The sequence below is a fragment of the Solanum stenotomum genome, chromosome 8 (genome assembly GCF_019186545.1).
Source record: "Solanum stenotomum isolate F172 chromosome 8, ASM1918654v1, whole genome shotgun sequence".
NCBI classification, from domain to species: Eukaryota; Viridiplantae; Streptophyta; class Magnoliopsida; order Solanales; family Solanaceae; genus Solanum; species Solanum stenotomum.
Window position 1 is genome coordinate 30,018,950 of NC_064289.1, and position 13,836 is coordinate 30,032,785.

The 13,836-nt window shown below is 28.1% G+C and overlaps 1 protein-coding gene across 1 annotated transcript; it reads left to right on the forward strand.

Annotated features, from left to right (window-relative positions):
- The first annotated feature begins 8,523 nt into the window (after positions 1-8,523).
- LOC125873176 (stemmadenine O-acetyltransferase-like) lies at positions 8,524-11,187 on the forward strand. Its single transcript, XM_049554066.1, has 3 exons — positions 8,524-9,001; positions 10,240-10,768; positions 10,844-11,187. The coding sequence occupies exons 1-3, from the start codon at positions 8,546-8,548 to the stop codon at positions 11,176-11,178; spliced, it is 1,320 nt and encodes a 439-aa protein (XP_049410023.1). The 5' UTR covers positions 8,524-8,545; the 3' UTR covers positions 11,179-11,187.
- Positions 11,188-13,836: the final 2,649 nt, after the last annotated feature.

The window sequence follows — 13,836 nt, forward strand, 5'->3', positions numbered from 1 at the left end:
AAAATGAATTTTTGAAGTTGAAAATATTTTTTAAAAACAAACTTAAATTTTTTTTTGGGGAGGGGGGGCTTGTAGGGGGTGGGTTGGGGAGGGTCGAAGGTAGGAGTGAAAAAATGAAATTTTGAAGTTGAAAATATTTTTTAAAAACAAACTTAAATTATTTTTTTGGAGGGTGGGGAGGGTAAAAAAATTAGAAATATCTTTTAAAACAACTTTTAATATTATTATTTTTTTGGGGGGGAGGTGGTGGTAGGGGGTTGGAGGTAGGGGTGAGGGTGGGGTGAAAAAATTGAAGTTAAAAACATTTTTTAAAAATAAGCTTTAAATTTTTTTCTTTTTATTGGGGGTTGTTGGGCGGGCAGGCAGGTGGGCGGGTGGGCGACCGGGGGGGTGGTTTGAGGTTAGGGAAAAAATAAATTGGTTTTTACAAAAAAAAAATTGTAATTTGAAGTTGGAAGAGAGATTTGGAAAATGTTTTCCTTAAGTTTTGAAGGGAAGTTGTTTTCCTTAAATTTGAGGAAAAAGAGTCGATTTGGAAAACATTTAACCCAACCAAACATGAGAAAATTGAAAAATGTTTTCCTTCATACCAAACACACACTAAGAGTCAAGACAATAGATAATACAAAATTTTAAATTGAAGTGATGTAAGCACTTTTGATACTCTCTTTATTCATAATTACTTGTCCAGTTTTGAATTAACACACCTATTAAGAAAATAATAATTGACATAGTGAGTTTATCATTTTATCCTTATTAATTATGAAGTTGATGGATTGAAAATTTAAGATTTTCAAGAAGTTTTATCTTTTTCAAAGTAATTAATTGAGGGTATAATAGGTTAAAAAAATTGTCCTTTTTTGATTTGTCAAAATAGATAAGTAAAAATGGACAAATAAAAAAGGAAAATTGGACAAGTAATTAGGAACATATAATTGGACATAGTCCCATATTAGTTGATGATTATACTAAAAATAGGTGTTCCTTATTACTCCCTATGTCCAAATCAGTGGCAAAGCCAGGAATTTCACGAAGAGGGTCCAAAAATTAAAGATGTCTAAAAACACATTCAAGACATCTTAAACCACTAGGCTATAACAATTTATTATGTCAAAGGAGTCCAAATTATGTTACTTAATCACTTCGTGTATCATTTTACTTGTATATGCGTTATTTTTCCCCGGCGAAGGGTGTCCAATTACATGTGCCTACGCCCTTGTGTCCAGTAATAGTTGTTCACTATTAACTTGGCACACACCTTAAGAAACAATATATAATAGGGGTAATCTTACTATATTATCTTTTGACTTTATTAAATTTAATGATTTGAAAAATGTGTTAAATGATAAATAGTACTCCATTTGTTTCTTTTTATATGTCATCCTTGCTAAATCGTTGGTCCATAATACTTGTCATTTCATAAAATCACTGCATAAATTACAATATTCTTCTTATTTTACCCGTGTGAGCTATTAGCCATGAAAATATACATTTGCCCAACATAGAAAAGCTAAGTAAATAATTCATGTGTTCATTGTTAAATTAAATAATCAAAATAAATTAATTTATACTCATTGATCGAAAACTTGAGTTCACAAAAAATTAAATAAGGGTAGAATCGTAAACTTACGTAGTTTCTTAATGCATGTGAAATTTAAAATGGTGACATATAAATAGGAACGGATGGAGTATTTAATAGCAAGGGTAAAATAGACATAAAAGATAAATTATCTCTTGATTTTCTAAATTAGACAAGTATTGTTGGACATCTATTTTTAATATAGTGAACAACTATATATTGTTGGACGGGGGAGTAGTTGTCCACCTTACTAAATCAAGAAAATATTAATTAATTTTTTTCTATATTACCCTTGCAATTAATTTTTTTTTTGAAAGTGTTCATATTTGTTTATAAAATTCCTAACAAGTTTTTTAAAGGTGAATTAGTAAATTTATCTTCTTATTTATGAAAATATAGGGTTTATTCTTGTGATTTTTGCTTTAATTCAAAACTGATCTCATGCATAGTCATTGTATGAGTTTAGGTGTCTTTTGGGGATTAGTCTTGCCATATGCAATCAGATACGGGTCATAGTATTGCATAACTATTAATTGACAACGTCGTGAGGATAATGAATATAAGTTGAACATTCTACAGAAAAATATAGCTAGACAATCAAAAGTTTTTATTTTATTCATTTGTTAATAAAGGGTACAAATGAATTAAACTTTTATTATTTACTAGTGAATTCATTCGCACTAATGTATAGATGTATAATTTGGTTCCATAGAAAAAAAAATTTTTTAATGTAATCATCTTCTTTTGAAGGGAAAGAACATTCTTATAATTTATAACGATTTTAAAATAAATAACATAAATACATTATTTTTCAAAATCACAATAAAATAGAATAAGAAATAAATAAATATACTTTTAAAGAATAGATGATATATGTTGATTTTGTTAATTACAATTAATATACTTTTAATGGAAATAAGTAATGGTTACAATTAAATAGTGAGTAATGTTTTAATCATGGAACTTCTACGTACCAATTGACTTAAACATAGCGTAAAAAAATATAATTAACGATCTTGTTCTTAGAAAGTCAGTCAACTAATTGTTATTATAATTTCAAAACATTATGAGCATGTAAGCCAAAATGAACTCAAACAATGGTGACCCAAAATACCCTCTTCTCATATTTATTCTATATTTAGGTTATTTGTCTAGATACAATATATATTTGACTAAATATACATACATATCTTCTTATTTTAAATTTTAGAGATAAATCTAGCACTAATTTATAATCCCTCTATAAAATAAACTAATATTTAGTTAATACTTTATGTTATTCATTTGTGTTGTTAAATTTGACTTTATCCATTTCAATATTCTTCACTCTCCTCTAACCAAATATGAATCATAATTATGTTTAATGAATTGAATTTTGTAGAAAAGTAATAAACAACCTGACCTTATGATGAAAAAGTAAGCTATACCCTTTCTTTATAACATCAATAACAATGATTGTGTCTCAATTATTTCTAATAATATAAATGTTTCTTCTTTGTGTATATAAATTTTTTTAGAATTGCCTCATCCTCTCTCCCTCTATATTACTTTATATTTATCTTTTAAAGTTTTCACGGCATGCATATTTCTTGATAGTTTTAAGAACTTACATAATAAACATCAAATAAAGAATATATTTTAATTATTAAAAAAAAATTATGCAATCAATCATAAATTTTAAAATTTGATTAGTAATTAGTAAGTAATTTTTAACATAATTAAGTTACTAATTTGAATCAAGAGAAAATATTTATAACTTTTAAAATTTATTTGTATTTATAGAAGAATTTCAATCATAATTAAGATAAATTCGCGAGGAGGTGGTATCTCTTTAGGATCTACTCCAGTATTTTATAAGGGAAATTTTTTCAAAATATCAATATTTTAGCATTTAATAGGACCCCTTAGCCACACTTTCAATATTTATTAAAAACGTCAATATTTTAGTTTGTTATATTGTTGATTTATGTTTTGTTTTCTTTGATTTAACTTAATAAAATACAACTAAGTAAATAACAAATTAGAGAAAATCAGAGGAGAGAATCTTTCAAATTAAGTAAATAGTGCTGAAAATATATTATTACTTACTTTACAGATTAGGAGACTAAAATAGGCACAAATTATCTAGTCTTCCTCATCATCCATTAACGACTTTGGGCTGGAAGTTCAAATATTCTGCTGAATTTGTTGCTTGGTGCCTTGTTCATCCCCGTTTTGCTACGGATGGGATCTAATCTTATTTGGTGCTCCAATTTTTTTTTCTTAAACATCCAGCCGATCTTTTTATGTAGTTTTTTTATTTTTAAATTTTGTTTTCGACATTTGAGTTTACTTTTTTTTTTTCACTTGTGTTTGGGTTGTTCTGGAGGAAGCTACCACCAAGCTTTAAATAGGATTATCTTAAGGCTATCATCGCTCCAGACAGAATAGTTATCCACGTATCGATATTGTATTCCATAAAAATTGACTACAAAATCATCAACAAATACAAATTTATATTCATATAACAAAAAGTATTCATGATTGAGTTATGTATGTATTTTACTTTCATAGTGAAAGCTAAAATTGTATCTACTGATCAAAATTGTATTACATGGTTGCCAAATATATATTTCTTTTATTTGTATTATAAATTATTATTGATTGCATCCCAATATAATCTAATCATTACATATAAATACGATTTAAGAAAGGATACAAGATTCTGGAAGAAAATAGCATACATAGTGGAAATAATACATTATTTTGAGGAAGAATACAATATTCTAAAAAAATATAAATTGACTGTGAAAGAAATAGGATACATCAATGCTTAAGAAATTCAAATCCACTTGGCATACCTATTGGAATGACTACAAACTAAAAAAGAAATACAATCTTCACTTGTGCATTAATAAAACTCTATCTCGTCCTCCAAAAAAATTATAATTACCCAGAAAATTTAAAAAACTTTCATGTCCAAACTTCCAAACAAATTAATGATTCAACAGTTAACGAATACTTGATTCTCAGATTCTCATATAATGACCGAAACATGTTTTATCACAAAACAAACTATACTGCACACAAAATACATACAACAGATATAACATAATGAATACAAAATCATCAAATAATAAAACATGAATACAATCTGAAATAGCATCACTATTTCTTAAAAAATGAATATAACTATATAAAGTAATATGTATCTTTAATTGACAGGATACAAACAACACTCTTATAATATCCACAACTAGAAAAGGATACATAAATATGATGAGTCCAAGTATGTGGGTATATTATCAAAACTAACAGAATGTCCACAAAAATTTAAAAAAATTAAGAAATACAATATCTATACTAACAAACCCACAATATCCATAGACAGTGGCAATACAATTTTATATCAATACGCTTACTTAATGAATTTTGAATACAAAAGAAAATTGTTACAGATACTCGATCAAGACTAATAGAAAATCATGATTTTTATGATTTTAGCAACTTCAACTGAACATGCAAATATTGTAATGGTAATATAATCAATAAAGGATGGAAAATCGCTAGAAAATTGTTATTTTAGTTGGATACGTCTTCTAATCCTCTTAAATTCAGCCATTAGAGAGTGATTTTGAGGATTTCAAACCCTAAACGAAATTGGTCAAACAAAAATTTTAAAAGATTTAAACAAAAATAAAATCAGTAAACAAACCTAAAAATCGGATAAAGATGCATACATTAATCCAAGGAATTGTTGTGAATATCTTTAGAGATATATTTTTCAACTTCTGGAAAAAAAAATTGAAAGAATGGAAGAGAGAGAAGCGGGAGTTGAAAGTTGAAGAAGAATTGGAAGAGGAAAATCAGTGAGAGAGAAAATACTTCTTCTTTTTTAAAACATATGAGAGAATGAGTTGGAAAACTTTAATTACGGTGAGGTAAAATAGAAACTAAATTAGGATACACAATGTTTTCTAAAATATTGACATTTTTACTAATATTTATAAACTATAGATGTTTTTAATAATTATGTTAGGAGTTTTTACTAGTTTGCTAATTTTCCTATTTTATAATACTAATTTAAACTAAAAGAAATTATAGACTTACAACAATAAGAAGTTCGTATAAAAATTAAACTCTAGAGGCATCATAAAGATACACAAGACTGAAAGAAAGAAAAAAATAAAATAATACACACATCATTGCGATTTTAATCGTTAAAATTAATAATAGAAGAAAAAACAAAATCAATACATAATTGTCTAAGATCTTGTCATGTCCACTTCACAAGTCTATCAATATTCAAGAGCTTTCTTCTTCTCTTTCAAGTCAAACAACAACAGAGAGGCATCACTCTTGTTGATATTCACTTCACAAATCTATCAATATTCAAAAGCTTTCTTCGTATAAAAAATAAATTTAAGAGGCATCATAGAGATATTTAAGAAAAAATAAATAAAGAAAAAAAATAGTACAATACACATATTATTAAAAATAGCATGAAAAATAAAATCAATACATAATTATCTAAACTCTTGTCAATATCCACTTCACAAGCCTATCAATATTCAAGAGCTTTCTTCTTCTTTTTCAAGCCAAATAAAAGCATGAATATAATACTATAGTACTATAGTGACTATGAAGAGTAACTTTGGATAGAATCTCGTGAAACAAAAAAATATGAATTTATATAGAAAAGAATGGAGGAGTACCATAAGATACTTAACTTTCATATTTAATATTAAAGGATTATGAATATGAAAAGTTGAAAATTATGAGAGTTATAATTACATGCATATTATATCTAATAAAGAAGATATATTATAGTGGAAGAGGGTTATGAATATGAAAAGCTGAAAATTATGAGAGTTATGAATATATGCACATTATATCTAATAAAGAAGATATATTATAATAAGGGGTGAAAAGTTGAGTAATTGAATATAAAGACTTTATGAGATATTAAAAACAAAATAAATAATTAAATTAAGAAAAAAGGTCAAAAAAGAGAGAAAATAAATAAATATGAATGGAGGTCATAGAGAGGTGTTAGATATGTTGGAATTATTGAGCGAGTCTTACATTGAATATTGTTAGGTGTGCTTAGGCCGGGCGCATAGTTGAGTATTACTCTCTCTCTCCCAATTAATGTGACTTACTTTCATTTTTAGTCAGTCCCAAAAAGAATGACACATTTCTATATTAAGTAACAATTTAACTTTAAAATGTCTATTTTATCCTTAATGAATTGATTTACAACCACACAAATTTCTATTATTCATTTTGGACTACAGTTTTAAAAGTCTTCTTTTCTTTCTTAAAATTCGTGTCGAGTCAAACTACCTCACATAAAATGGGACGGAGGGAGTAATTAAAATGTAAACCTCGTAGAACTAAATCTCACATTCAAGACGTTTTTCAAGTGGAGCAACAAGTACCAAAATACCCTTTTTTTAAGGATAAATTACTTAACTACACAATCTTTCTTTTCATATTTTCTAAAATTCCCTACCATTTCAAAATATTTCAAAAATCCCTCTTTTCCTCTTTTTCTCTCCTTTTTCAGATACATTATTCACATCCCTCCAATCCAACGATTTTGTTTCTATTTTCACGCCTAAAATCAATCCCATCTATCAACAGTTACATCCATCACTCCATTTTTTAATTTCAAATCTATTCTCTCTCAAGTTCATCGATTTGAAGTTCCTAAAGAGGTAGAACTATTTCTTCATCAATTTTTTTCTTCCCAATTCTTCAAATGTCATTTTTTTTTAAAAAAAAGTTTTTTCATCTACAATTTTTTGATACATATGAATTATGCTCTCTCTTTTTAGTATGGTACCTTGTGTATTTGATTTTGATGATGAAAACTTTCATGAAAATAGATCTAATCAACTCATTATGATTCTAAAGATGATGATTGGGCTGGAAATAGATCCAAAAGGTTGTAAAATCCATTAACAATGGCGAATCGTAATATTGAGAAGACGAAGTCGAAGAAGGATGAAACTTCATAATAATCGTAATGTTATTGAAGGTGTCATTTTCAGAATATGAAAGTATAACGAGTATTAGATTAAACTCTATGATACATTATACATTATATTAAGTTGCAGTGTGTGTCATATACAAAATATTAATACTATATTATCAGCACACTAACTCAAAGATCCAAAAACACAATACATATACGTCAAACTAGTTATGTATCAATTTGTAATTAGTAATGTATCACAACTTATATATCAATATACAAATTCAAAATAAGACATAGCAAATCCATGCAACTGTAATGGTTGATTTGAAATTCACAAAAGAAATCGTTTGCTCAACAATTATTTCATCACTATTATATAGTTCATAACTCAGATCGATCACCAAAATTCCTGAATATCTCAACAAAAATCGATATATTCATATGTATTTTGGATCTGTTATGATTTGGGACAGATGGAGGAGAAGAAAATTTGAATTCTCTGAATCTGTTACGGGTCGAAATAGATTGATATCAATATGTTTTGCTTGATTCGTGGATTGATAATTAATTTTATAATTAGATTCCTTTTTAAGCACAACACTTAAGTTATTTAATGTATCTGGCTGAATATAATGTATTCGGATGCTATAATTTTTAAGGGATTTTTGTAAAATAGAAAAGAGTAGGGATATGATGTAATTTAAGTTTTACACTATGAGATTTTTGTAAGTTATATTTTTTTTTAACTTTTCGACGTCTCAAATATTGATTTGGTGAGGGCCATTTTTTGCCTTTCCTATATTGGATTTCAATTGATTCCCATCCAATGAATGAATTCGCTGGCTACAATAAGTTGGTCACCAACCTCTGTACATTTTATTAAATGGATTCACCATTTATTTCCCTCAACTATATTTGTGCCTCTCATTGTACATTTCAATATCCTTTAAAAAGGGGGTACACAAGAGATGTAACCGTATCACAAATATTTGATAAACTAAAATATGGATGTTAAAGTTATCTCCAATGAAAGCATCAAGCCTTGTATACCAACTCCTCAACACTTGAGGAACTACAAAATTTCTTTTATAGACCAATTTACTCCGTGTTCATACATTCCAGTCATCTTTTTTTACAATGCTAATGACGATGTTGATCATGAATTAAAACCGATGCAGGTTGCCTTGGCTGAAACCTTAAGTTATTACTACCCTGTTGCTGGTAGATTCAAAGATGTATATTCCATTGAGTGCAATGACGAAGGCGTTGTATACGTTGAAGCTCAAGCAAACTTTAATCTCTCAAAGTTTCTTCAAAATCCTGATATTCCATTTCTTAACAAGGTTCTTCCTTTCAAAGGCAATTGCCTAGAGCCAAGTTATAATCAACCTCTTGTTGCTCTACAAACTACTACATTTGAATGCGGTGGAATGGCCATTGGAGTTTGCATGCTTCATAAGGTTACGTCGTCTATTCTTTTACATAATAAATACTACTTCCCGTCCCAAATTATGTCAAATTTGTGATCTAAAATAAACATTAGTTGTTATTTGCATTGTATGACTATTAAAGAGAAATTTTGAAGTTGACATTCTTTTTTGACATTGAAAAAGAAAGTGTGTCATCTAAAGACGGAGAGAGTACTAGTTTGTAGAGTAATACTTCCTTTGTCCCTAAGAAAATAATAAACATACTAAATTTATCATTTTATCCATATTAATTGATAGAATTTCAAATTAATTTACTCAAAGCTAGAGCTGTCAAAATGGGCCAGACCAGCCCTACCCCGCCCAAGTCTTGCGGGCCAAAGAATTTGATGGACTTCATTTCAAAGGGCTGTAAAATGGTCAACCCGGCCCAACTCCAGAAGGGTCAAGGGCTGGGGTGGGCCGACCCTCTTTTTTTAATGTCAAATCAATGTCACAACAGTAACATTGTTTCAATAATTCTAAACAAAATCTAACAATAAATATTTAAAGAAAAAAATAGTAATCTCTTAAGTAAATAATATCTGAAAAACAAACTAGTAAACTAAAGAACACTTCTGACTAAAACTTTAGTTAGCAATACATAATTACTTAAAGTATTTTGTTAAATGAAATCAAGAAACTAATTTAATTGTTCAAGCCATAAAACATTCTATCACATATAATATAAATAGTGTTTACTATCCAAGTCTTATATTCAAAACTAAATAATAAAGAAATTCATGAGGTAAGCTCCTTAAAAAAACTCCACAAACACTTATTTAGGTTTTCTAGTTTTTTATTCTTATTTTTTTAATATTTATTTTAATTAAAATTAAATAATTTGGCCCATGGGCCGACCCCGGCCCAGCCCCGATCAAGCCTCAAGGGCTAAGGGCCTAATAGGGTTGGGCTTATAAGCCTCGATTTTAAATGGGCTTGTAAAATACTATTCCAACCCTACCCCAATAACGGGTTGGATCGGGCCGGCCCCATGGGCTAAGCCCTTTTTGACGGCTCTACTCAAAGCATTAACTTTCTAAATAGATTAAGGGTATCATAGATAAAAAAAATAGTTTTTTCTTGATTTGTAAAAAATGATAAATAAAAAAGGATAAGTAAAAAGGGATAGACCGATGGAGTATATATGAAGTGAAACTTTCTTCTTTTATATATGTATGCATGTTTCATTCTTGTAAACCTTTCTTCTTACTTTTTGTCCAACATAACAGGTTGTAGATGCATCGACGATGAGTGTTTTCTTAAAAACATGGGCCAAAATCAGCCGTGGTGAAGGTGATAAAACACTACATCCAGATTTCACTTCAGCAATATCATTATTCCGTCCTATAGAATCATTACCAACAAAATTCATTACGGATTTCGACAACTTCTACTTCCAAGGCTCAAAATCCCCAATGAAAAGGTTCTTATTTGACTCCAAATCAATAAAAGCTCTCAAAGCTAACACATCAAGTGAAACCGTTCCATTTCCATCAAAAATTGAAGCATTGACAGCTTTCATTTGCAAACGGATTGGTGCAGTCCTCATAGCCAATGATGTACCAAAGACTTTAATGATCACTCATGCAGCTAATCTAAGGCCTCGAGTCGAGCCACCTTTGCCTCAAAAAACATTTGGAAACCTTCTCTGGTTAGCATTTGCCTTTTATGATCCTTTAGACGCTAACAATGACTTGCCTGATTTGGGAATACTGCTAAGGGAAGTGTTTGCCCAATTAACTGCAGAAAACATTAAAGGTACCTACTGTTTGATTTTATTAATTGTTGAAATTATAAAATTTTGAGCTTATACTTTTATTTACTTAATTACAGATATAGACAGCGAGTGTGTGTTTGAATCTTTAAGCGAGGTGCTTGAAAGTTTATCAACAAATGAGAATATAAAGACTTATAGATTCACAAGCTGGTGCAATATTGGACTATATGATGTTAATTTTGGATGGGGAAAGCCTGTTTGGGTTGCTCATATGGGTGATTTGCCGGCTGCTAATGTCAGATCCAAGCAACAATTTGTGTTTATAGAAAGTGCGTGCCGAGAAGGGATAGAGTTGTGGGTTGCTTCTGATGATGAAGAGATTAGGGTTCTGGAAAAAGATGCAGAGTTTCTTGCATATGCCAACCCAAATCCAAGTATTTGCATCAACTAAACCTACTTTTTTAAGGGCTCAGCAAAAAGTAGTAATTAGCTTGTACTTTTCTGTCCACTTTATGTTGGGACACAACTGTTATCTGTCCACTTTATGTTTTCTTGTGTGTACCGTTAGCTTTTCAATAATGGATTGATTGAGATGTTTCAGAATCGAGTAAGCATTCTGCATTTCATACAATGGTTACTAAACAGAAAAAAAGAAAAAAAAAATTGTTGTAATATTAGTTTATGATGGATTATTGAATTGATATTTAAGGATATAAATCAAATGATAATTTTCTAATATTACCATTTGTTATCAAAGCCATTTATCTCTTAGAAAATGTAAAGTAGTAAAAAAAAATTATTCAAAAGAAGGATGATTCTAAAAAAAGACAACGAATACACTCTTAAACTTTGAAAAAAAATTCTCAACAATACACCTATTTTGGATTAGAAGGAGCTAGTAACACAACAACGGTTGCTTTGTAGCTGATTCTTATTTTTCTAAAAAAAAAAACGTTTACTCAAATCGAATCGTAATCTGAACCAAACATATTAAAAAGAACTGATATTTGATGTTATTTGGTTAGGTTTGATTTTAAATGTTGAAAATCGATACATCTATCCATCATTCTCCTCACTACTTTCTTCGGATAAGCATTGCCTGAGTAGTCAATACAGCCAAAACATGTCCTTTCTCCGTTTCCAGCCACTTCACCCTTGAACCAGATCCCACAAACTCTCATCCCCATCTCACTCTCATCGTCTTCTCCAAAGCAACAACCAGACCGTGAGCTCTGAAGAATGTAGAAATCAAATAAATTCTCAACAATGCATCAAGTGCAATTTTGCCTCCTTCTTTCTTCAAGTTGTCTTCTTCTTCCCCAAGCTACCTTCTACCTTCTAAGTATATATATACTCTGATAGTATCAAGAAAGAAGAGATAGTGTTTTAGTGAAAACACTACTAAATTACTAGTTGATACTTATCATAAATATCATAGGGTTCATATGCGTTGAACCTAGTTAACAATAACTCAAGAGTCACACATTATTGTAGTTTTGTGCCCCTATGATATGCCGATTTGATAAGTTTTTAATTCCTATTGATATTTTGTTATTAATATGACTTTTAATTAAATATATATTTCATCAATTATCATGTTTAAATAAATCTAAACTATATATTTTTTTTAAAAAAATAATTTGTAATATTTCAATAATGGTAGACAAAACTCAATATACATTAGATATGGTAGACATCGACATATGATAAAAATCATATAGTTCATAAGTGTTGATCATAGTTAATAACAACTAATAGAGTCACAAATGTTGTACTCTTGCACACTTATATATGTTATGCTGATTTGATAACTTGCAAATCATTATTTATATTTATTATTAATATGATCTCTAATGAAATTTTTTTTGTTAATTATTATATTTAAATAAATTTAAACTACATATATAAATAATTTTTAAATATACTTTGAAATATTTTGATAATGATAGTCAAACTCAAAATACTTTAGACATAATAAACATCAACATATTATATAAATTATGAAAATCACATAGTTCATATGTGTCGACTCTAGTTAACAACAATCCAGAAAAGTCACAACTTTGAAGTAATGCGCCCTATATTACGCCTATTGGATAAGTTGTGAATTATTTCTTATATTTGTATGAATATGACCTCTAATTGAGTAATTTTATTAATTATTATGTTTAAATAAATGTAAACTATATACTTAAATAATTTTTTTAATATGATTTAAAAATATTTTGATAACGACAATCAAGATTCAAAACATTTTAGACATAGTGAAGGTAGACGTCAACATATTATAAAATTATAGATATCATTATAAAATCATTGTCTTGTGCTCATGCTATGCCACTTTGATAATTTGTGAATCAATACTTAATTAATTATATTTGTTATTAATATCACCTCTAAATTTGGTAATTTTTTGTTTAAAATTTTTTTAAAATACATAAAAAAACTATTATTTTTTTTAAATGAGTATAAAAGGGATTTACGATCTTATATTATTACTCCATTGGTCTCAAATTTATTTGCGCTTCCAAATTTATATTATGTTGATTGTTGATCAATAATTTAAAATATATTCTTTTCATCAATTTTGTATGAAATAATTTACAACTTACAATATTTTTCATATATATTTTTAAAAATCTAAATTATAATTATAAATATTTAGTTGATCAAATTAATTTAGCTTAAAAAATTGTCAAATTAACTTTCTAGTAGCAAAATATGATGAATATTACGGAATAAGTATAGAGTAAAATAAAATAAACCGATTAACAAATATAAAATAATATAATGATGGATTATTATCTATTAAAGTAGTATTAGCTCCTACGCGTGTAATAATTTGGCAAGCTTAAAAGATATTACCTAGAAGTGTAAGTCAATAAACACACCTTAAGAAAAACATTTAAGGACATAATTCAAATTATTATTTTCACTATTGCTTTTTATGAAATCATAAATATAACTTTGTAAGTAATGTAATTTATCTTTTAGAAAATATAAAACATCAATAATTGAAAGGAAAAATATGAAAAAATAATACTCAATTCAAACATTCATCTTAAATTTTGAACAATTTAATTATTTTAAACAATAAAAAAATCCTCAA